This window comes from Clytia hemisphaerica, unplaced genomic scaffold, assembly GCF_902728285.1.
Source record: "Clytia hemisphaerica strain Z4C2 unplaced genomic scaffold, Clytia hemisphaerica genome assembly, whole genome shotgun sequence".
Lineage (NCBI taxonomy): Eukaryota > Metazoa > Cnidaria > Hydrozoa > Leptothecata > Clytiidae > Clytia > Clytia hemisphaerica.
In genome coordinates, this window is record NW_027103262.1 from 853,947 (window position 1) to 878,460 (window position 24,514).

Consider the following 24,514-nt stretch of genomic DNA (forward strand, 5'->3'; position numbering starts at 1 on the left):
TGTGTGTCCAAGTTCTGTCTTGTCAAACTCTGTCTGTTGATTCCTTTAAATATTTTTCTGAAAAAAAGACTTTTCAAAATTACCAATGAAATATTTTGACTCGTGGCTCGTGAAAAGTGAGTGATTCTGAAGATAGGGGTTGTCGTACGATTGAACTATCTAGTTATTTTGAGAAGCTTTTATGATTATATTTATTTGGTATATGCGGTATTTTATAGCAGATATCCTCCATACAGCACTTCCTAAACTTACACGAGAAAGAATCAAAAGCACGAAACTTCTCTTCGACGCTTACTTTCTCAAACATAAAGTTGCTCTACATGTTTTTTATAAGAACACTATTTAAGAACATAAGGCTTCGATGACCAAAACATTAAGAACAAGTTAAGAACATTTCAAGGCTTTGCGAACTCTAAAACACCCATTTTCTTAGGAAAATATGGACAGAAATACTCGCAAAATGGTGAAAATAAGAACATTTTAAGAATATTTGTTAGGCCTGAAACACAAAAAGTTAGGAACATCCAAAGCCTCAACTTCAAATTTAGATGTTTTTATAAAAAATCATGTATGCTTCATCAATATATTGGCATACCTTTCAAGTTTTAGTTTTAAATCCAAAAAACTTCGTCTAATAAAATAGGTTAAACAGTAAGGTTCTTCTAAACAGTTTTACTAAGCAACATTGAAAGTAGCTTGAACCTTCTTTAACCTCTAAATATTGAATGAGGAATCTATTTATCATTTAGAGAAGACTATTTGTCAAGCTCGCTTTGTGTAGCTTGAATCTCTAAAATTCAAATGTCTCCATCGCTCGAACAATCCTCGGTGGGCAAAATACTCTAGAATTTCAGCCCTACTGAAAAATTGACTTTGACCTCATCCCCATTCGAAATTCATTGTATAGAAATTGCACTTCAAAACCATCCCCACCTTGGAACGATAGAATTATCCCCATTGAGATTTTAATCGAAATTTTTATCCCCGCGCTGTAGGAAAAAGTCTCACCGGGGCTGTGAGGCAGGGGTGTAATGCTTTCAGGCTCCTTGAGATAATCTCGGGATGTATCATCTTTCAGTAGCGACAATCTCCACAACTCTCCGTCCACAATACCTGACAACTCTCTACAAATTTCTATATTTCGAAGATTTTCGATCCAATTAAAGAACCTTAGCCTATTTTACCTCTCTATACATTGGAAGTAGATCTCCATAATGAACGATTAAGAGTTGAAATTGCGCGTAGAAGACTGTAGTTTCCAAGACACAAGTAACACGCACTGTGTACATACGTCAATGGCTCATCACTAATTTACATCAAGCTACTTACAATTCGAAATTTTCTCTGCAAGTGTTACACTTTCTAGATAAACAACTACCACTTAATTGCTCTCACTACAAGGACTCTAAATGTTTGATGTCATTCGTTATAAATAAAATATCTATGGAGAAGAGCATGTTAAAGAAAAACAAGAATAAAAAAAATAGTACAAAGAAAACCCTCCCTTTTGTGATATTTCTTATATGAACAGGAAGTACATTTGAAAGAATCTCTCGTTGAGTTTCAGGTTGCATCTTAAGTTGTTTTCCACCTATTTGGTACTTCCAGAAGCAAAATCAATTACGGGGGGGGGGGGAGTTTTCCAGCGATTGCAAATAAGACATGAAAATGTGTAATGGCCATAAGGTAAACTTATGTGTCCAAGCACCAAGGGGTTAATTTGAAATACCCAAACGACATTTCTGGGAAAGTCTTAAAGGGTTCTGTTCATCCTCTAGCGAAAAGAGTTTCTTATAGGAAGTATATCAATGTCTGCGATTCAGAATAGAAGGGTCCATTCTTAATTGAAATATCCATAGGGTTCCACTTACGTGCGCTGCGATCGCACCGTTTGGCTTCAATCATTTTTACTTGGAAAAAAAATTACATCATAAAAATGTAGCATGCGCTCGAAAAGAAAGTTGACTACCGTTACGTCAGATCGCGCCAATGGAATTGCTTCGTTTTTCTTTTGACCAATAGCGTGGAAGCTTTTCTAGATAAAGTGCGATGAGTGCACTGGAGATATGACGCGACCAGAATGTTCAAAGTAAAAGTCCAGAAGTGGCCATTTTCATTATAACAAAAAATGAAACTCAAGCAACAGCCTCAACGTTTCCATTAAAACACATTGAAATCTAACCAAAATATCACTGATTTCAGAAATTCCTAAGGATTTTATTTCGACCAAGCCTAGGACCTCCAATCCCCCCCCCTTTATCCTTTATAGGGCTGTTCGTCCTGACCAAAATTGATTCTTCCAGATTTATACCCTTCACAGAGAAGACTAGCCTTTGAAAACTTAAACTAGACATCGACAAGATATCTTCAACCTAAACTCAAACGGACTCACAACATCTACCTTACTTTCATTGACACTTATATGTGGTACTTTCAACACAACCGTCTGTTCTTGGATGTTTTCCTTTTCTTTGCTAATACCTCTTTTTTCCTCTTTCCTTCTCAAATAGAGAAAAACAAATGAAGACTATAACTTTATATGGTATCTTTTGGTATGCTTTCCATTGTCTATTTTTTATAAGAATAATCTATATAAGAACTAAGAACAAGTTAACAACATTTCAAGGCTTTACGGACTCTGAAACACCCAATCTCCTAATAAAAAAATATACAAAAATACTCAAAAAGTGGCGAAAATAAGAATAAGTTAAGAACATTTTTAGGCTAAATTCTCAAAAAGTTAAGAACATCAGAAGGCTTCAAAAAATTTGGATGTCCTTTAAAAAAAACGTCTATTTTTTCAATTGTGATTCAATCTGAGAAAAAAAGAATTTATCTGTAACTTTAAAAAACTTCTTCAAAATTACCAAAAAGGGACTCGGAAGGCTGAGGCTAGAGAACTCGTTCGGGTAATGAGAACATTCGAGATATAGAGGTTCGAGTTATGGAGATTTGTCTCACTTTTGTAGTGTGATGATTTGACAAAGGTGAGAGTTTGGAATTAAAATGAAAACTTGGGCAACGGTTCTCAAAAACTAAAAAAGCGATAAGGATTTCTACCAAAATTTGTTGATTGTCTCGAGATTTGATGGCTTTTTGACTGGAAAATAAACAATTTTCAATCTTTCACAACTTTCAAGACACACTGAATGCAAGGTCATACACGTTTTTTATAAGAACAAGTTCTTAACTTTTTGAGTTTTAAGCCTAAAAATGTTCTTAACATGTTCTTATATTCACAGTTTTGTAAGTATCTTGTCCATTTTCTTATAAGAAATCAGTTGTTTTAGAGTCCACAAAGACTTAAAATGTTCTTAAGTTGTTCTTATTATTTTAACCATTGAAGCCTTATTTTCTGACATAGTTTGTTCTTATAAAAAAAAACAACGTATATGTAAAATAAAGTGACTGTGGTGTTTTATAGGAAAAACAAGATAATCTTAAAGGGATGGAGTAACTATAAAAAACGTGTACAGGAAAAAAAACACAACTCAAATCCACCCAAGACAAGTGATTCCCACAATACTTTCCCCTACCAAGATCATCTCCCGAAAATTAAAAAAAAGTCTTATTTGGTGCAGGTCAATAAAATAAAGCAGATCTCCATGTTCTGAATTCAGCTAAGGTCTAGGCTACGTCATATCTTCCTTCGTTTTGAGCGTAAAACTCCTACTCTTAGGCCTAAAAGCCTGGAGCTGTCTATTGTGTAGACTAGCTAAGGTCTTCAACATACAAAATAAAAATGATTGAACAGCAAAAATATTAAGATTATGTATCATTAGCACCAAGAAATTATTTCTTGGAAGACTATGCATTAAGACGTCTTTGATCGACTAACCACGTAAGATAGATCATACTCCAAGGCAATAGTGGCACGACGCCAAGAGTCCATATACCGTTAGATGAGCGTTGAAACAATACGTTGTGTGCCAGCTAGGTAAGGACTCCTTTCGAAAATGCGTTCGACCAAAAAATATTTCGAAATTGATGTCATATGAAATCGATGGAATTGTTTCAATTTCCTTTCAAGAAAAACGCAAGCACTGCACTTCAATAGTCAAGACATGTCTTTAGTTGAAAGAAAAGACGGCATCATTAAATCCAAAAACCGTTAGCTGAGTTTCGCCTTTGCGGAGAAGAAAGGCCTCCTCTAATTTCCCATTTTAAAAATTTCATAACGTATGAAGATCGGCCATGAACGTGCTTAGGAAAATGTCTCGACGTATCTTATCATTTTTTAATTTTCAGAAATGAGACATTGTTCCTTATGTACAGTAGTGTATCTGAACACTTTTATATGTTTTTTAGTTTTTTTAGTTTTTTTAAGCTAGATGTTCAGCAAAAGCCTCAATTTCGACCAAAAACGGCTTCAGAAAACAAATCAAAACAATCTGAGAATGTTTCAGAGAGTGCTTTAAGTTTCATGATCGCAGGATACTAGAAACCGGAAAAAGATTTCTACACTTTCCCGGGCGCATTACTTAGAAAATTGATTTCAAAGAACTCGTGATCTGCATAGCATCGCAAGATTACGTCATCTTCTATTCATCGAAAAATCGAAAAAACCCCGCAATTTGCACTTTTGCTTCAAATATAACTTCTTGATAATTTCCCTAAATAAGCTTGTACCCATGAAGGGGATATTTTAAAATTTCATCAAAAACTAAATTTCTGCCGAAAACTGTTCTATCTTTCGTCAGACAAACAACACAGAGATGTATCGATCCACTATAAAGTAGTGAACACACGGCTCAGCAATTAATCCAAAGCTCCATAAGAAACAAAGTTATGTGGGTCTAAATAGGTAGGAATCTCTGATATTCCCATCAAAAGAAGCTACATAAAAATATTCTTTTCTAATTATTAATCAATGAGTGCTACCCCCATAAAATCTCATGTCGGCTATACCTAAAAAAAATTAATTAATCTATCAGATAATTAAATGTGAATCAGACAGTAATGAACTACAAGACACTGCAAGACATAATATCTGTATTTTAGGCGTTCAGGTACTAAATGTAGAATATAATACATTAATAGGACTTCCTTTACTAGTGCGTATCAATCGTACTTGAAAGATACGGGGTGCAATCTAGGCTAAAATAATAGTAAATTTCTTTGATTAGCAGACAAGGACACTCTCCTAGAAATTGCAAATACGCCGTAAAGAGATAACTGCAGATGATAATTAGCATTTATCTGATATTCCGATGGCGGATTGGCGGCCGCCCACGCTAAAGCTCTAAAGGAGCGGGCCAATTTCCCTTCGGAGAGAAAAGATAGTCGGCTTTTGATGTGCCGCATCCCAAGTCGGGTTCAACTACCCTTGCACGTTAAGCTAAAAATATTTCTTTTGGACCCGCCAATCCCCGAAAACAAGGGCTCGGTTACCAGGCCTCCCGCTGCAAAATCCTTGTCGCGGTCTTGTAAAATTCCGTAATGTTGAAACCTTCCAGAAGTTGAAAATTTTCCCGACCTTCAGAGCTTTAGCGTGTCGGGTGAAAATTTCACTATCTGGGTGCCAGATAAACTTTTGCATTTAATGTACCAAGATCTGATACATCCCTGTATCAAATCTCCAGTCTCTTTGACTAGAAGAAAGCTGAAAACCGTCCCGTCAAAAACCCTTGTCTTGAATCCATACTACTACACGTTTTTTTATAAGAACATCCACAATTTTAGAAGCCTTCGGATGTTCTTGACTTTTTTGAGTTTCAAGCCTAAAAATGTTCTTAACATGTTCTTAATTTCATAATTTTGTGAGTGTTTTTACCAATTTTCCTAAGAAATCGGGTGTTTTATAGTCCACAAAGCCTTAAAATGTTCTTAACTTGTTCTTAACATTTTGACCATCAAAGCCTTATGTTCTTATATAGTTTGTTCTTATAAAAAAACAACGTGTATTTGGAAAGATATACTTTAAAATAATAATGTTAGCCCAAGAAAACCTGTAGCATTAACGACAAACAATAAGGAACTGTGTTGAAATCTTTTTTCCAAAAGCGAAATCCAACAACTTCACTGCATAAGCATTAAACCAGGAATGGTAAAAAAAATTTTTATTTGCATCTTAAAAACCTAGTAAAATTTTTTTGAATTGGAATACAATAGAAAAGGTCATTACCAACGTTAATAATTGTTTTGTTAAACATGCAATTAGTTACGCAGCCGCATTCAAATGATTTACCACTCGTCGAGAAATTTCAAAGTTTTTTATAATCATCAAAAGAAAACTTTGAGTGAAAGAAGTACAGTAAATAAGGCTAAAATGTATCGAAAGGTATTACCTTTATACTTCTATCCCTTCCCAATCCAGGGGTTATACCATGCGGTAAAAATACATTTTTGTAGTAACGACCATTTTCCATTCTTGAGAAATTTCTTTTTTATATTAGATGGTGGGTTCTTCTTATAAGAAAGCCATAAACTATCAATGAATTCTTTTTACGCAATCATTAAGCAATTGAGCCAACTTAGCGCGTGCCTCGCCAACATGCGAAATCCTACAGAGACAAGATTATAAAGAAACCTTCTTCCATCTTTGTTTTCAAATTTAGCCTCTGGAAGGAAAGGATGGAGAACTTAGTAAAGAGGAAAGTAGAAAAAGGTACGATTTCTAGAATATCTCAAGAAAGTGAAATATATTGTCCATGGATTAAAAAAAAATAGTACAATGGTACAAATCTTGCGACAAATGTTTGTATAGCTTACTGAAGATACGCTTTTTGCCCAAAGAAGTTCTTCACTAAAAATAAAGGCAAAGATTAGTATTTTTTTGTTATATTATAAGAAAAAGTCTTTATTTAGACGTATAAGTTCATTTCCAGCCACCATAGTATTGACTCCCATATTGCTGAATAGCATTCATCTGTTCATAATATGATTTCATTATAGAATGTGTGAACAAGGTCATGTTAAAAGTCTCTGGGTCATGGTCACCTTGAGTTGGGGCTTGGTCACACTCTGAATATTCGGATCTCATGTAGTGCTCTTCTGTTTTCAAGTTTTCACTTGTTTTGTTTTTTGATTTTACAGTTTTCTTAGTTCTTGTAGATCTACCTTTTTCTGGTTCTTGTTCAAATCTGTCTTTCTCTGAATAGTAAGTTTGAAGGTCGCGTGCAGTGGAGATAGTATTGTCATAACAATGTTGCGAAAAAGTTTCGTAATTTTCTCTGTCTTCAAAAACAGGGCTGAAATTTGAATTAAAATTTGAATTACACATATTGACTTTTGTAAGTGACAGATCATTGGTAGAGTTAGTATCCGCAAATTGATCAAGAGTTCCAAGCTCGTTGTTAAAATTCAGGCCACCGGTATTGCTGGACTGATTTGAATCTACCGACTGTAAATGGTTATCAATTTTGATGGGTAATTCATCCTCTTTGGTTCTACTTGGACTGTGTTCACATCGAGATCTTGATTCCAACATTGATGGCTGTGTAGGCTCTGGAGACTTTTCATCCTTCATTTGATTTTGAATCTCATCATTGTTTGCATTGGGTTCCTTCTCATCTTCAAATTTGGTGGTAGGGGAATCATCATGGTTTTGGGCAGCAAAATTCTCGGTTTTATTCTCGTTGTTCGTCGTGATTTCATTGTCGTTCTCGTTCGAGTCTTCGTTTGACGACAGCTTCGTTTCACAGGATTCGTTGGACGAAAATTGAGTTGAAGTTTCCTTGTTTTCGTTTACTTCAACATTTTTAAGTTTCTCATCTGTAAGAATTTTGTTGCGATATTTATCTAAGCTCGACCATAAATCATGTAGTTTTGTCAATTCTAAACATAAAATCGATTTTAATTTATGAAAATCTTCTCTTTCTCTAAGCTGCCATTTCCGCTAACTATAGGTAGCTGAAGGAAGGGACGGGCATAAAAATGAATATTTTTTAAACCACCCCCTGGTATGCTTTAAGATAAAAGCGATGCCTACCTCAAGTAATAAGCTCAAATAGTTTACCCTGAGTAAGCACACGTCCGTTTCAATCTTATTTCTGAGAACTTACCTGGTAGCGGAGTTAATTCTCGCGATATCGACCGCGCAATCTCCTCTAAGCGATCTTTTTCTTCTCCCGAACTGCTAACAAGCGATATTGCGATTCCTTGGCTTCCGAATCTTCCCGCGCGGCCAACGCGGTGAAGATAGGTCTCCGCATTCCATGGGATATCAAGATTGATCACTAAGTTGACTTTGTCACAGTCTATACCACGTGCTGTCTGAAAGAACGGAAATAAGATTTAATCGTTGAGTGTAAAGCTGAATCGCTTGGTTAGGAAAGCCATTGAGCTTCATACAAACGCTCATAGCTTCCCAATCCCGGCCAACCAAAGTCTTAGATCCACTGATCTCTATATACCCTGTACCAAGTTCTTCAATCCCGGCAAAATCTTTGATCAAAAGTCTTTGATCAGAGATTATTTTTGAAAGGGGTACCTTAATGGAAGTAGTACTCAACATCGGTGTGAATGCATCGAGACCGCTAGATCAACTTTTCCTAAGATACTTTTGACAATGTAGTGCCGTTAGACGTTAATTTTTCAACACTGCAATGGCTTCTTTGCTATAACAGGTTAGGAAAATAAAAAGCCCGGAAAAGTGATTAGGCAGGTAACCAACCAACGCGATAATTGAGTAATAATAAATCAGGACTTGTCGAAAGTAAACTTTAATGTGCACATTTAAAATCGAGTTCAATTTTGCAATCAAAATTGCGATTATTTGTTTTTGGAGCACGTACCGATTCCTCAAAAGACGTGGGACTTTTAAATAATTATTGAAAATAGTAATGAAAGGAAATTACTGCAGTGGGCTTAGCAAATTATGGTTGACAGCTTTGTCCAATTTTATTCGTACTGTCGTTTTGGGTAAATGATTCCACTTTCCGGACAAAGATTCGACTGACTTTTCCAGAACATTTACACTGTATTCACCTAAGCTTAACGGACTGAAAATGGTAAAGGGTTTTTCTCAATGTACGGAATATATAGCTTGTGTCGAAACCGGCGAACTTTCCGAAGTTCATCTTTTTAACTAGCCGGGGTTCTAATCTTTTTTCTGCTGGATGCAATGGTGGAATTATTCAGGAAAAAAAGGAATGCTAATTGATAAAGTTTAAAGTCTCGTGATGGTTATTCTAATCGGAGATTCCGATCTCGATTTAATGTTTACGCGCTTTTTTTATACATAAGAATAATTCAGAACACGAAACTGAAAATTGGCCAAAACCTTAGAACGAATTAAGAACAATTTGCGCCTTAGATTTCCCAGAAGTCACTTAGAAAGTACTGATTTTAACAGATTTTAACAGATATTAAACCATGGTAAAAACATTTAAACCAGCAAACGCCAAAACACCGACGGAAAAAAGCACAATGCCGTCACACCGTCAAATCCGTACGCCCCCCCCCCTAGAAGACCCGTATCATAAATTGTATGATTGACAATGCATGGGGTCTCAGGTGACAAATGATGACGTTGCTTGTCGTACAAACTAAAGGTCGTGCCAAAACCTTTATAATCAAACCAATTTGTAAAACTCAAACTTCATTTGAGTGAAAAAGTCATCTAGTGACCTTTTTGACATTATAAGTAAAAATTGAAAAAATAATTTTGGAAGTAAAAGTAGAAAAAACCATTAAAAATATGACGTAGATTATTTACTTAAATAACTTAAAATCTACATACAACATACTTATAAAAGGCTTATATCCCAGACCATAACATCACTACAAGCTACAAGATATATCTACTGGTTAAAATAAGCCTTTAAGACATCAAAAAAAATTCAAAAAAGGACTCTTCTTCCAACAGATCAATTCATCATGGCAAGATTGGCTATTTCTATTTCTTTAATTATCCTTCTGTTGGGCATAGTTCATGGTAGTGATATGAATAACACTGGAATGATATCTCAAAACAATGATGGTGAGATCGACACAAAAAATCCTTGGCAATATTGTAAGTTTCCCTTCATAACAGTACGGTAGTTGTCTGAGGGGGGTACTAGGGGTTGTCGGGTATGTTCAGATGGGACCTCCCGAAAGTGACCCTAAGAGAGAACATAGATGATTTTAGTTCAAAAAGTGACTCTTGGAGAGACATTCTTAAAAAATTTCCTAGCCTTAGAAAGATTTTTTTAATTATTTTTTCTCATGAAACTAAAAGCTATTCTGACCCTTAGAAAGGCTAATTTTAAATTATTGACATTTGTTAAAAAGACTTTTGTAACCCTAGGAGTGACGGACTGAAGGGGAGGGGGTTTCGGAACGCGTTACACAATAGGGCAGCGATGAATATAGATCTATAGACCGATCCTGTGTGACGTCTTAACCATTTTCACCCACGCTCAGCCATTTTTTCTACGAAATAATAAATATATACAGGATGATTTAGTAACACTTTGACAGCTCAAAATCTTCAAATATTTCCCGTTTGACCTGCGCATAGTTTTTTGTTTCGTGGGTGAAATTTTTGTCAGTTAGGAACAGACAGCTTGCTTCACAGGAAAAAATCTTAAAATCCCATACTAGGAAAATGGCCATTTTCCAGGGTGGGACTTTTCAAATTCGGGGTGGAAAATGACCATTTTCTAGGATTGGATTTTTCAAATTCAGGGCGGAAAATGGCAATTTTCCGTGCTTGGACTTTTCAAATTCAGGGTAGAAAATGGCCATTTTCCATGCTTGGACTTTTCAAATTCGGGGTGGAAAATGGCCATTTTCCACCCGGAAAAATCCCAGGCCTGGAAAAAGGCCATTTTCCGGGTGGATTTTTTTTTCAAAAATTTTTTACAGGGCTGGAAAATGGCCAAAATCACCCCCGAAATTTAAAATTCCATGCCTTTGACCTGGAGTCGCTGAAAAATCCCAGGGCTGAAAAAAATCCCGCCCGGAAAATGGCCATTTTCCATGCATGGGATTTGAAGATTTTTTCCTGTGCTTGAGGTTTGCTTGAAGATAGTCCCTAACTGGATTTTTTCGAATCGGCCTATACATCTCAGAACACCTGTGTTCAAGGCCAGTTCGCGTATGTTGATTATCTTTTTCTTTTACTTTTCAGGTAGTGGAACCCTGTACGATCCAGTGACAGAATGGTGTTGTGATGGTCGTGTCAATGGAAAAAGGTCTTTCTACCGATGTTGTGGGTAAGTAAAAGTTTTCTATGCTTTTTTAAGGAAACTTGACTACTGATTTCCTTTTTCAATTAAGGTCTGACTTGGTGGTCGAGTGATACAGAGTTGATACACGTTTTTTTATGAGAACAAACTATATAAGAACATAAGGCTTTGATGGGCAAAATATTAAGAACAAGTTAGGAATATTTTAAGGCTTTGCGGACCCTAAAACACCCGACTTTCTTAGAAAAATTTATAAGAAATACTCAAAAAATGGTGAGAATAAGAACAAAATAAGAACAAAAAATAAGAACATATTCAGACTCAAGAAGTTAAGAACATTTCAAAGCTTCGAAAATTTTGGATGTTCTTATAAAAAAATGTGTATTTGAATTTATGATCTTTATACTTTTAAACACCGGAGAAACTTTTTTCCAAGTTTTTTGCTTTTTCAAGCATTCTTTGATTTTAAGACCATATCAAAAAGGCATTTTCATTTTTTCCTTTTTGTAGAACTAGCACGTATGACATTTTAACACAAACTTGCCAAAATGGAGTCGCCATCACCAAGACCAACAAATGCAATGAAGAAACTCATAACCCACGAGTTAGGTTCTGTCATAATAAGAAATTATACAAGCACTATTACTATGTTCTCTGTAATGGAAATGTTTACCGCAAATTATAGGCGAACAATTTTATTAAATAGTTTAGTAAAACTAGTATTTGCTCATTATTTTTATATGTTAGGCCGTAACTTATATAGGAGAAAATATTTAAAAATAAAATTCATGTCTAATCTTAATTGTTGTGGTGTGTTTGTCAAGACAAATTTATTTCAATTCGTATTCTCCCAGGCGTAACAGGCCCGGCGGAAGCGGGGAGACGGAAGGACTTCAGCTTTCCCACTTTTGAGTAAATGAATTTTTTTCTCAAATTCCTTGTGAATTTTATCCCATTTGAGCCTTCAGCCTCCCCACTTTTACGGTTGTTCCACCGGGTAATCGTCTATTCTCATTTGAGATTTTTTCAAACCGACCACTGCGATGGTGTGTGGGTGAGAGAGGGGAAACGATGAAAGAAGTGTTACTATTTAAAAATCATACTTCATCGCAGAGGTTTCCGTACGGGGATTTCTTTATCAAACAGACAATGCGCACAGAGTGTACTGCGAAATGATAAACGTTAAAACCTTATCTCCTGTTGTTTACCCAAAGGTAGGGGAGGGCGCCACTAATTGCCATGGGTTTCAACATTTACCCTTGATCCGTCGTCTTTAAATGCTGAGCATCAAACAGGGAGGTATCAAGTACCATTTTGGGAATCTTTGGTATGACCCCGCACAGTAGCTGGATGCTCTACCCTCGTGCTACGGCCGCTGTGCTTATTCATGATATTCATCATTGCAATGTCTTCCACGGACCCAACAGCTGATTGGTTGAAAGTGACGTATTGACAGATGTTACGTCACTTGCAACTACTTAGCTGTTAGGTCCGTGGGAGACATTACAATGATGCATATCGTGAATAAATAGTGACTCTTATTGCTAAAGATTCAACAAGCCTACCAGATCAGTTGTGATGAGAATTCTGCATTGGAACGTCTTCAGTTTATCGATAGCTTTTAACCTGTCTGATTGCATCTGTGATCCTGAAATACAAAATAATCTCTAGTTTAGACGGCCGACTTGGCAAAAGTTAGCAAAAAGTTAGCAAAAAGTTAGCAGTTAAGACCTTGGAAGAGACTGAAGAAAGTCATTGCATTGAAGTCAAAAGAGGGCATGACATCGAGGAGAGGAATGTGCGCTATCTAAACAAGAGCTAAATCGTTAAGTTTGAAGCCTCCCCTTGTAGCATAAAATAATAAAAAAATAGAATCGAATTAGAGATAATTGGCTGTATTTTTGTTCCCAATCAATCGAATTAATGAGCTCGACAGATACCAACCAGCAATATGTGTGGAAGGCCATCCTTCTTTGATCAAGGTCCTTGACAGATGTTCAGCTCTTGAGTGGTAATTTGAAAACACCATGCATTGCTGGAATGTTAATTTCTTCAAGATCTCGATCAAGACTTTGTACTAAAAATACAAAGAAAGACTTTGAATTTAGAAATATTTCTGGCCTTATAGAGTAGAATATTTCGTTTTTCTCCAAATTTGCAAACCACCAGTTACTAAACCATCGAAAAGCTGCGTTGGAATACTCCTTTAAAAAAACGAAAAACTATATAACGTCATGTAACGTGACTTAAGTTGAAGAGTTCGTACGTTTAAAGAGAACAACACTTCACAATAGAGGCAACAAGAGACATTCTACCGGGTGCGCCACAAAAAAGTTTCTCTCTTTCAAGTAAATTTTCTTGAGATCTAATAGATTTAACCGCGGCGATCCTTTTCCATTGAAAAGAAGAAAGATAAACTTAGATTTTACGCAAGATCGGGCGATATTAAACGCATACCTTTTCTTCAAACAGTTTATTGGGAAGAGTGTGGTGCTTGACAAGTCTTTTGAATTGCACGACACCTGAAGCAAAACAAAAGTAATAGGTTATCAGACATTCTTTCCATAACCATATTGGGAACACTTTCAAATTCACTCAGTTTTTAGTTTTTAGACATAAACTATAGCCCCACTGAGTGATCCCCTAATGGAATCGCCTTTGACGGCTTATAAATCCACAATAAAGCGAGACGTCGCTTTGAAAATTCCGTTGTTTGTTCAAAAATTACGAAGCCCTTGGACTGGAAGGATTAATAAGTGAATTTGTTATCTGTGAATAAGAAAGGTAAAAAACACTGAGCTTTATATAGACCCTGGAAGCAGTTTCTTTTCTTGTACACTTATGATGTGGAGCAGTTTGACGTTAGGCAAAGTTTCAGCACTGTAATGGCTTTTTTGTGGGTACAACCACTGACCTTTATATACCCTGGACAAAGCTTCTCAAACCCAGCCAAGCAAAATCTTTGATCGGAGTTTTTTGAAATTGGTACACTAATGTAGGCACTACTCGATAGCGGTGTAAATGCATCGAGAGCGCTAGGTCTACTTTCTCTCAAATATTTTTGTTAATGTAGCGGCGTTAGACGTTAATTTTTAGCATTACAATGGCTTCTCCTTGGGTACCAATTCTAAAAAAACTCCAATCAAAGATGGCAGATATTGCTTGGTCCAGGGTTATATAAAGGTCAGTGGGTACAACTCACTGGCGGATTTAGACAATAGAGCAAGTACGTCGGGAACATGCGAAGGAGTACAACGCTCGTTAAAAGGTAATGAAATTGCAATTACAAATCTCTTCCCCTAATAAGTTCGATGTGGTCTTAAACCGCCTATGCAATTTTCAAAAAAAATCTCCAATCAAAAATGGTAGATATAGCTAAGTCACCCTAAGTGACCCGTGGCCAAAAAGTGTTCAAACAACTAACCAGTTAATGCAACATCTTTGGGATTGATTCGAACATGAATCGGATTTGTCATGTAATTATTCAGATGCTGCGCAAGGACTTCTGGGTAAGTTGCTGATAATGCCAACATTTGTTTTTCCTTCGGTAATGCTGAATAAATCCAACTAAAAGAGAAAATGAACCAGGGTTAAATATTAGAATTTTTGTCGTATTGATAAAGGAGGTACACGTTTTTATAAGAACGAACTATATAAGAACATAAGGCTTCGATGGCCAAAATGCTAAGAACAATTTAAGAACATTTAAGGCTTTGGAGACTCTAAAACACCCGATTTCTTAGGAAAATGGACAAAATACTCAAAAAATGGGGAAATTAAGAACCTTCTAAGAACACTTCAGGCTGAAAACTCAAAAAGTTTAGAAAATCCAAAGGCTTCAAAAGATTTGGATGTTCTTATAAAAAATGTGTAATTGTCGATAAAGGAAGTTGTTGGATAAAAGAGAACAGCATCGAATGCACGGGTTGAGAAATGCAGTGCAGTGCAGTTAAAACATTATGATTACTCGAGAATATTCACTTGATTTTATTCCCATGTTACTTGTTTTACAACTTACACTTACAATAACGTTGTTAGTGTCAATAAATTCAAACCAATCAGAAATAAAGATTATGTAACAAGCACATCAAAATTTTGAGTAAAACGAAAATTGACTTCAGACTAATTTTACGACCAGTATATTGAAGTTTTTGTTCAGTACACCCAGAAATTCTTTAAACCCCCTTTTAATCTTAACATTACTTGTTGATTCGCTTTGTATAAAACAAGGCACATCGGCATTGTTGGGATCAGGTAAGAAAAACTTCAGTAAAATTCAACTTCGTCAGTCAAAACTTCGACATAGTCCTCGGTAGCTTTTAAATTGTAAGAAGACAAGCCTTAAAAAAGTCATTTTGGTTCCTAGTTAGTCTACAGAATAAGAAAAACGTTAAATTTTGTAAAAAGTATTAAATTAGAGAATCAATTTTTTAGGACAGATTTACCTTATTACACGATAACAATTTCAATTGAACAATTTCGTGTTTATAAAAAAACCCTTAATTAAAACCAGCCGCTGTTTCCTTGAAAAAGCAGAAAAATTCGTGTTAATTTCAGATTGTACAAATTTCAAGGCCGTTAAATACTTGCCTAGTAATATTCGTGTAATAAGGTACCCTCTTACTGTTGAACCTGAATTTGACAGCTTTTCTTGGCCAAAAATAACCTCCTTACTTGATTTGTTCTTCGAAAGAGCCTTTCTCCAGCAATTTATCTGCTTCATCCATAATGAACAATCGAATAGATGTTGGTGATAACATCTTGTTCTCCATTAAATGCTTGATTCGACCTACAGAAAATAGAGACGTTTTTTCGTGACTTTTTGTATAAGAATCTGCAAATAGGAAATAAGTATATTAGTTTAATCGGTTTGATTTTATTTATAAAGATAAAGTTTCGTAAGCCAAAAATATCGCTAAAATTAACATGCATTCAATTTCACGAGTTAGAAATCTCATGCGATTTCCCAAGATTTATTTTTAGCAAAAAAAAGACCAAAATTTACGAAAACGCAAAATCAATCCGATTAAAGCATTCTGCCTACAGGTAAAAACAAACTTTATTCGAGGGGTGTTCCTCGCGGGTTTCTCAACCAACGGTAATACGATGCGAATAATTACAAAAACATAAAATAAAGTATAGAAAAATTTCATAATTTTAAAGGAAGGTTTTAAAGTTTCAAAAGGTTTCCACCTATTAAAACGGTAAACGGTAAAGATTCGGAAAGGAAACGCTTGACTTTTAGCACTAATACCTTTATTATTAGATCACTCAGGTCATCGAACCTTCAATTGGAATAAACATAGATACTAATTTAAAAGCTTTTTTTCATTTTTGAAATTGCTAGCGACAACCGAAAGTCAGAAAATTTAATCATTTTCCATAAATCCTGGTCAAAACTGGGAAGGGAGTGATTCTGATTTCACTCATATTTTGTCAACCCTGTACTCTGATGAGACAGGGGAAACACAAAAATTGTTCCTAACTGATTCTAACATGGAGATATAATAGTTTATAATGTCACTTTTAGCTGCTACAGGAGACCCCCTAGCAGTTTACTTGATGGTGGAGTTCTTCTCTTACGAGAATGCATGATTCAGAATTTTTTTTAACGCGATGCATGACATGGCGGGATTTTCTTCGCCAATTTTGAGTGATGAATTTTAGCGATTTTTGTGAAAAATTGGCGTAGTGGCGTTATCATGGGTCTCGCTGAATGATCATCCGCTAAGGAACGGATAAAATAGATTTCTAGAAACAGAGAACAAGTGTATTACGTGTTCTTTGGAAAATTTGACAAACCAATACAACTATTTCTGAAATTTAGATATTTGTTTATAAAAATTATGTGAAAATATTGAAATAAAATTGGCCATATATTACAGTGAGAATTTGCCAATTGTAATGCAAGATCCATAGGATATCCTATCCCAGCGGGCACACAACGTTGTTTCAACGTTTATCTAACGTTCACAACGCCCATATAACGTTAGATGAACGTTGAAACAACGTTGTGTGCCAGCTGGGATAACATATGTTTACGGAATTCTTTTCTCCACTTTCTTTAAGATAATTTAGACCAAAGTTGGTCGATTTTCAAGGTTTTTCGGCTAAGTAACATCTTTTCGATAATAATCAAATTGGATTAAATACCTTATCGGGCCTTTTTACGCCGGCCCTAATTTAACGCCAGCCCTTATTACGCCACAACCTAATTTTGGGCTTACGCCAGTTAGGGCCGTTAATAACGCCAAAATTTGTAAAAATGGCTAATTATGCTTCAAATTAGTAATTAATGACTAAAATTTACATTAAAATGTCGTTTTTCAGTAGTAAACTGTGGAAAATTTCATCGAAAACCACTGATTCTTAAATATATTAAATATTTCACTGAAGCTTTAAGTATGGAGTAAAACAATGGATAATTTTCGTCTTCGAATCATACCTAAAATCATTTGAATTGAGAAATTTTGATAAACAATTAACGCCGCTTTTAGGTTAAAATCGCTAAATCTTGGCCCTTTTTATGCCGGCTCTTTTAACGCTAGCCCTTATTACGCCGCGAGCCCAAAAATAACGCCAATAAGGGCCGGTGTAAAAATGACCGATAAGATAGATAAAAAAAACATTTTTATAATTTCAAAATTCATAATCTATAATTGTCAAGGTTTTCAAGGTTGCAGTGTTTTTATTCTTAAGATGATTAGGTCCCATTGACACAGTGTTCCTTCCAACAGATTTACGTTACATTCTCAATTCGGATACAATCTATCTGTAAAGTATCTCAATTTTAAAAGGACAGAAAACTCTCAGTATATTTCCTTCATAAAAGATCCAATAGAGAAAAGGTTCTTTCTCAGGAAAACAGCTCGGTTCAAAGTGATTGGCAAGATTTCTGCTCGATTCGGTACAAACTTGATCTTTGGAATAGAAATTATGTCCGAACAGGTCAGTGCAATTTGGATTTGAATTATTGAAAAATGAGAAATACATATCTTCATGGGGTCCATCAAACTTGGTAAAAATTGTTGCATTCTTGCCAGATACGAAAGCATCCTTGAGAGATAATTTTCCAATAGAAGGGTCAAAATAAGCTTTTAGGTAAACAATTTTATACATCAGATGATCAACTCTATCGTACAAGTTCACTTCGATTATTATATCTTGATGAGCCTCAATTCCCATATTTAGAAAGCCGAGACAGAACTGTGAGTAAACATTACCGAATCCGTATAAGAAGTCTTCCTTTGAATCACCCAAGAGCTTATCCATTACAGTACGTCGATAGAGCAACGTAAATTTACCGTGGCAATAAATGTTTAGATAGCTTTCTTTCTTTCTATCATTATATCTTCTCAATGAAGTAAGAACACCTTCATCAGTTTTTGATATAACGCCTTTCTGCATCGCATCCATGCAAGAATGAACCGGAGTAGCATCAAAAAACGAGTTTAGCGTAGTACGATTCTTCTTCGTAGCAGCAAACAATACGTGTCCAGGTTTTTTAGTGATCCGGCCATATCGTACTTGAAACAAGATGTTCGCTCTAAAGCGTACACAAGTTTTATTCTCAGATTTATAGAGAGCTGAACGACATGATGGTTTACAAGACATAACGCATAGTTGTAAACACTCTTCAGGGCTACGAACATTATCTTCATCCTTGGAGTGTAGACTGGTGGATACGCCATCAATTCTCATAAACCCTTTCGCTGTAGTGACCGATAAGAGGATTACGTAAACATATACCATACTAAATAACAATTTACAAGGCTTTGATGGATTTACTTGAGAATAGTAACAAAATGCTGTCGTCATGTTTGATTGGAGTTCTGCAATATTTCATCAACCAAAATATATAGATTACAATACACCAAGTATATTTTAGACTATCGTCAATCTAAAATAAAAGGCCGTCTTTTTTATGACAAGCGCAAAGTAAAAAGACTTCAACCTGGAAGGCTTTCGACTATTAAATGCATTTAAAAACCGAGCTAGCAGAGGCCTGTGAACAGCGTATTTGTGACTAGAAAATACATGTCTTTAAAAAAAATTCTACTGTGAGTTTCCAGTGGTGATATAAAGTTTCTAAAATAGAAGATATTTGGACTCAACCTCCTTCCGATCAGTTTTATATAGAAAATCATAGGAAATATTTAAATGAAAAGAGAAGTAGGGGGGACAAAAGCTTAAAAAGAAATATATAAAAGAGTCCATTTAAAAATGACTATTGGTAAAAGAACCTTTTTGTGTTTTAAACGTTTTTCAGGATTTAAAGCTCGGGCGAGAATTGCAATTTCAGTACTTCAACTTTCTTCCATTGGATTTTTCGATTCGGGAGGGGTTCAGTGGCTTCCAGGATATAATCTCAGCCTTATTGGAAGAATTTTGAGCTTTTAGATGCTGAGTCTTAACTCTAATGTTTAAACTCAGAGTAAAAACTCTAATTTCTAACCGTACATTAAAGCACTTAAAAATCACTTGCGGTTTTAAAGCTTTTAAGGAATTCTACTTTGTGCCAAAAATAAATGGCGGTGATTGTAGTTAAAACCTTTCTTTATTATCATCAATCATTCCACTGCATCTGGTATTTTCTCATATCAGTGAAAGAAAGTAGCGTTGTTCCTGTCTATAATAAATATGACAGGAGCATAGCCAAAAGTTATAGACCAGTAATCCTTCTTCCAGTCACGTAGTGGTACCCTAATAGTGGTACAGCACCACTCAATAGAGTGTAATGCATTGAGAGCACTAGACTTGGGCGTTGTAGCACTGTTTGTTGTTGGTAAAGATGTCTAACTCACTAAATAACATCGAATGCTATCACAGGAATACTGACTTGAAAATTAATATACATTTTAAACACTGCTTCGGTTTCTTTGCCGGTGTCACTTTCAAAAAAGCTCGAAAGATAGTGGGTATAGCTGGATTAATAAAGGTCAGTGATGAATTCTAATCTAATATAATGACTTCATTAAAAGCTTGGGGACACGAAAAGTTTTTTTCACGTTGATGCAATGCAGCATGCTCTATCCCACCAACACAAGAAAAAAATGTGTCCCATGGTTTCTTTTTTTGTTTCATGCGACAAAAAGAGAGAGAAATACCCAAAAGACACGATGATTTTGTCCCTGGGACAATCGATTTTGCTCCATTGTGCCGGGAACAAAAGTGAGTTTTCACTTTTATTGGTGGAAAGAAAAATAGGGTGGAGACACGAGAAAGCGTTTCAGGTTGGTGGGATGGAGCATGTAGCATTGTACCAACGCGAAAAAAAACTTCTCGTGTCCCACGCCTAAAGACCGGTCTCCATTTGCGCGCGCTGCGATTGCACCTTTTGGCTTCAACAATCCTTTTTGCTTGGAAAAAAAGATTACGTCATAAAAATGTAGCGCGCGCTCGAAAAAAAAGTTGAACACATTTCAACTTTTTTCAACCGTTACGCCAGATCGCACCAATGGAGTTGCTTTATTTTTCTTTTGACCAATAGCGTGGAAGCTTTGCTCGAAAAAGGGAATACTGAAAAAATTCTAACCTGGTGTACCAATGGCGATATGACAATTTTTCAACATTTCCACGTCTTTGTCCATTCTTATACCACCGATAAATAATCCACATTTCAAGTTATCCATGAAACAGCCAATGTGAGTTATTACACCATGAATTTGATGTGCTATTTCACGAGTTGGTGCAAGCACTAAAGCCTAAAAATATGACAAAAAATTCAGATGAGATGGAGTTTTTATAAGATACTTATAATTGGTCATTTGAAGTAATAAAAATGATGCGTTCTTTAGAAAAAGTAACAAAATTGTTTTATTGTTACTGGTTAACGACCAACCAAATCAAATAAGAACTTTTAAAAACTCCATCTCGTCCCAAAAAATGTTAATAAGGCATTGTTACTTTCATACTTTTCGAGTTCAACAAATTGAATGTTCGAATGTCGTTTTTATTTACATTGAGGTTCCACTAGATATAAAAGATATAAACGTTGAAAAATCTGAAAAATCTGACAAATCTGGACCACTTATACCAAATTGAGAAAGTATTTTGAAAATATTAAAGTTTAAAGGTTTTGTTTTTACATAAATGTTCCCGTTTCATATCAGACACAGATTTCATATTGGAACAGTGTCTGCCTATTGTTATGTTATGCTGATATAAGCAAAAAAATATTTTTCTCTTTCTCTTTCTGACCAATCTTGCTCCACATCCGTGTCAATCCAATGTGAAAGCTTGTGAATTAAAATTGATGAGTAAGCAAACGATACCCCTCTTATCTAAAAATAAAACCTTTAAAGGGCTAATCAGATGGTTTGACAATTTCATGCTACATCCAAAGAAACTTACCTGAACTTTGTTAAGTTTAGTTTCAACAGTTTCCAAACAACACACACCCAACACACAAGTTTTCCCTGTCCCTGATTTCGCCTGACAAACCAAATCTGTACACAAAGATAAAAAGGAAACCATACAGTAAAATAAAGAGAACGGGGATGGCCAAATTTAAATGGGAGATTCCCAAAGACGTTTATATAAGAGCATCGAAAATCTTGGAGGCCTTCAGATGTTCTTAACTTTGTGTTCTTGTTTTTAGTATTGAGTATTGAGTATTTTAGTCTAATTGTTTAAGATGATAAATGTTTCAGACTCGATTTTAGACTAGGTTTTCTTAAATTTTTGGCATTAAAACATTATGTTCTTATATACACTGTTTTTATATAAAAAGTGTATTTGGAAATATTGGGACGACAATATACCGTTTCACGTTATACTCATCGATAAAGGAATGGGCTATTCCAGGAAAAATTTGTACCCACTATGTTAAAAAGTGACACCCTGTTTTTTTTTTCCAATTATTTTGGACCACCCTGGATTTTCAACCCGATTTTACTGACCACCCTGGATTTTATCATTCAAAAACCAGACCACCCTGGACGTCACAACTCCTCAACATAGGGGGTACAGACTAATTCTGGAATACCTTATTACACGAATATTACTAGTCATTTTATTAACACGAATTGAAAAAATTCTTGTTAATAAAAACCCCCTTAATTAAAACCAGCCATGGTGTCCTTGAAAAAGCAAATAAAATTCGTGTTTTTGCGTGTTAATTTTAAGGCCGTTGAATACTTGCCTAGTAATATTTGTGTAATAAGGTAGCCCAATTTGTTTGTCAACAAATAACCACAATTTCTTACCGATACCACATTTAGCCAGGGGTATGGATTCCACTTGTATAGGGGACGGTCGATGAAATCCACATTCCTTCAAGCCTTTCAAAACGTTCGGTGATGGAAGGAAGGATTCAAAATCTGTATTTTTTTGTGAAGGTTGGACGTCCAATGTACGTTCAGTATCTGTCGTCAAGTCGTGCGCAATCATTATTTTTGTGTTTGATTAGTTCATTATCTGTTTATGTAATTGTTAAATTTTATTAAGAATTTTTATTCGTATATCTAAAAAAGAAAATGTAAGTTGAGCAAGTAATATCTAGTGATAATTGCGGGGAATGTTTCCAAAAGAAATGCAGTCTCACCCCTGACCTTTATAAACTCTGGACCAAGCTATATACAGAATTTCTTATAGGAGTTGTTTTTGAAAGTCGTACCTAACACTAAACGTCCCTACATCATAAGTGTGTAAGGGAAATTAGATCTAGCGCTCTCGATGTATTACACCGATATCGAGCTAACATTTCAAAAGAACTTCGATCAAAAGATTTTGGTCGAGATTGAGAAGAGAAACTGCCTCCATGGTCTTTGTGAACGCATAAGCTGACAAGTGTAAAATAAAATTGTCATAGACGTTTTTTATAAGAACAAACTATAAAAGAACATAAGGCCTCGATGGCCAGAATTTTAAGAACAAGTTAAAAACATTTTAAGGCTTCGCAGACTCTAAAAGACTAGGAGAAAAAAAAAGAAAAGGAGAATGGACAAAAATACTCACAAAATGGCGAAAATAAGAAAATGCTTAGAGCATTTTTAGGCTTAAAGTTCAAAAAGATTTTTAAGAACAGCCGGCAGAGGATTGATAAATTTTTGGATGTTCTTATAAAAAAAATGTGTAAGCTAACAAGTTTAAAGTATAATTGTCACAGCAGGGCAAAATAGGCAATGCCATTTTGATACTGCAGGAAATGAGATAAAGGTCATATACACCCATCATTAAATAAAAAGAATAAAAAAATAAATTATAAAATAAAGGACCATATAATTGAAAGGTTTCCATTTAATATAATCTCTTTTTTTACAAGGTCAAATTATTAAAAAATCAACTTAACAATAAATTTTTAAAAAATTGGTCAAAGGCGATGACAGCAAAAAAAGCTAAAATTCATGCGAAAGGTACTGTGACAGTGTGGCAAATAGCTAAAAATAAGGTGTTTAACAAAAGCATAACAGATAATAGGGGTTGGTATTTTTTTTAATACATCGAAGCTTAAAATCTAACATCTAATGGAATTAAGTAAAAAAGTGCAAGAATGAACAAAAATATAAACTATCTTTAATAATATGTAAAAAACATTTTGTGGTATTTACAAATTTTATTTTCAAAAAAAATCAACAAAACAAATAAATTTTTCAACAACTAAATAATCTGTCTTTATAAATTTTTGAAGATCACCCATTAAAATCTAGACCAATAATTTAGAATAACTACAATGTATAAAGCTTGAAAATAATCTGCAGTGCAACAAAAAAAAGATTAACTCATAAAAAAACAAATTTTGATTTTTATAGATTGTGCATAACAATTCTAATAACTTTGTTTTTAAAAAAATTTTCATAATTCTTAATTAATATTAAATGTCAAAATTAAATTATGTCAAGATGGCTAATTTTTCTTTTTAAAAAACAAAACATTTTCACAAGATTCATGAATTTTAAAAAATATACTGAATTAGATATAATAAGTCTTTGTAAATATTAAATTGTTTCCATCCTGCCTAAGTAAATTTCAATGTTATTAAAAAAGAATGACTTCTTTCAGCTACTATAATTTTGTTTGGGAGCTGGTATACTGAATAGATAGACCTTGAAAAACATGGCATGGTATATTTATAGCCTTTTGCTAAAGTAGAGATATTCGATTTGAAATCGGTACTTTTTAATACATTTTGTAGCTTTGAAAGGGCTAACTAGCAGTAAATGCTTTTGAAAGCAAGATTTCGCCTGCAGACTGTTGATTTACATAAGCAATGTTATTTAAGAGTAGGTTTTGTAAAAAGACTTTAGATTGAGCCATGGGATCTTGTAACTTAAAAATCGGGATGAGCTGGAGTTTTTATAAGATACTTCACATTGGTCATTTAAAGTAATAGAGATGACGCGTTCTTTAGAAAAAGTAAAGTAAAGATTGTTTTTATTACATCTTAACGACCAACCAAA

General features: G+C 34.8%; 2 protein-coding genes across 3 annotated transcripts; one reads left to right on the forward strand and one right to left on the reverse strand.

Moving 5' to 3' along the window:
- Position 1: 1 nt before the first annotated feature.
- Positions 2-22,583, reverse strand: LOC136800131 (probable ATP-dependent RNA helicase DDX20). 2 transcript variants are annotated; one of them, XM_067056753.1, is made up of 10 exons: positions 22,322-22,583; positions 21,468-21,562; positions 20,650-20,818; positions 15,789-15,903; positions 14,539-14,681; positions 13,572-13,636; positions 13,059-13,191; positions 12,680-12,762; positions 8,004-8,214; positions 2-57 (listed from the first exon to the last, which is right to left on the reverse strand). In XM_067056753.1, the coding sequence occupies exons 1-10, from the start codon at positions 22,503-22,505 to the stop codon at positions 23-25; spliced, it is 1,233 nt and encodes a 410-aa protein (XP_066912854.1). In that variant the 5' UTR covers positions 22,506-22,583; the 3' UTR covers positions 2-22. The 2 variants fall into 2 exon arrangements, with proteins under 2 accessions (XP_066912854.1, XP_066912847.1); XM_067056746.1 differs by lacking the exon at positions 2-57 and adding an exon at positions 6,426-7,776.
- Positions 9,768-11,916, forward strand: LOC136799264 (galaxin-2-like). The gene is made up of 3 exons (XM_067055962.1): positions 9,768-9,955; positions 11,057-11,141; positions 11,625-11,916. The coding sequence occupies exons 1-3, from the start codon at positions 9,820-9,822 to the stop codon at positions 11,797-11,799; spliced, it is 396 nt and encodes a 131-aa protein (XP_066912063.1). The 5' UTR covers positions 9,768-9,819; the 3' UTR covers positions 11,800-11,916.
- Positions 22,584-24,514: the final 1,931 nt, after the last annotated feature.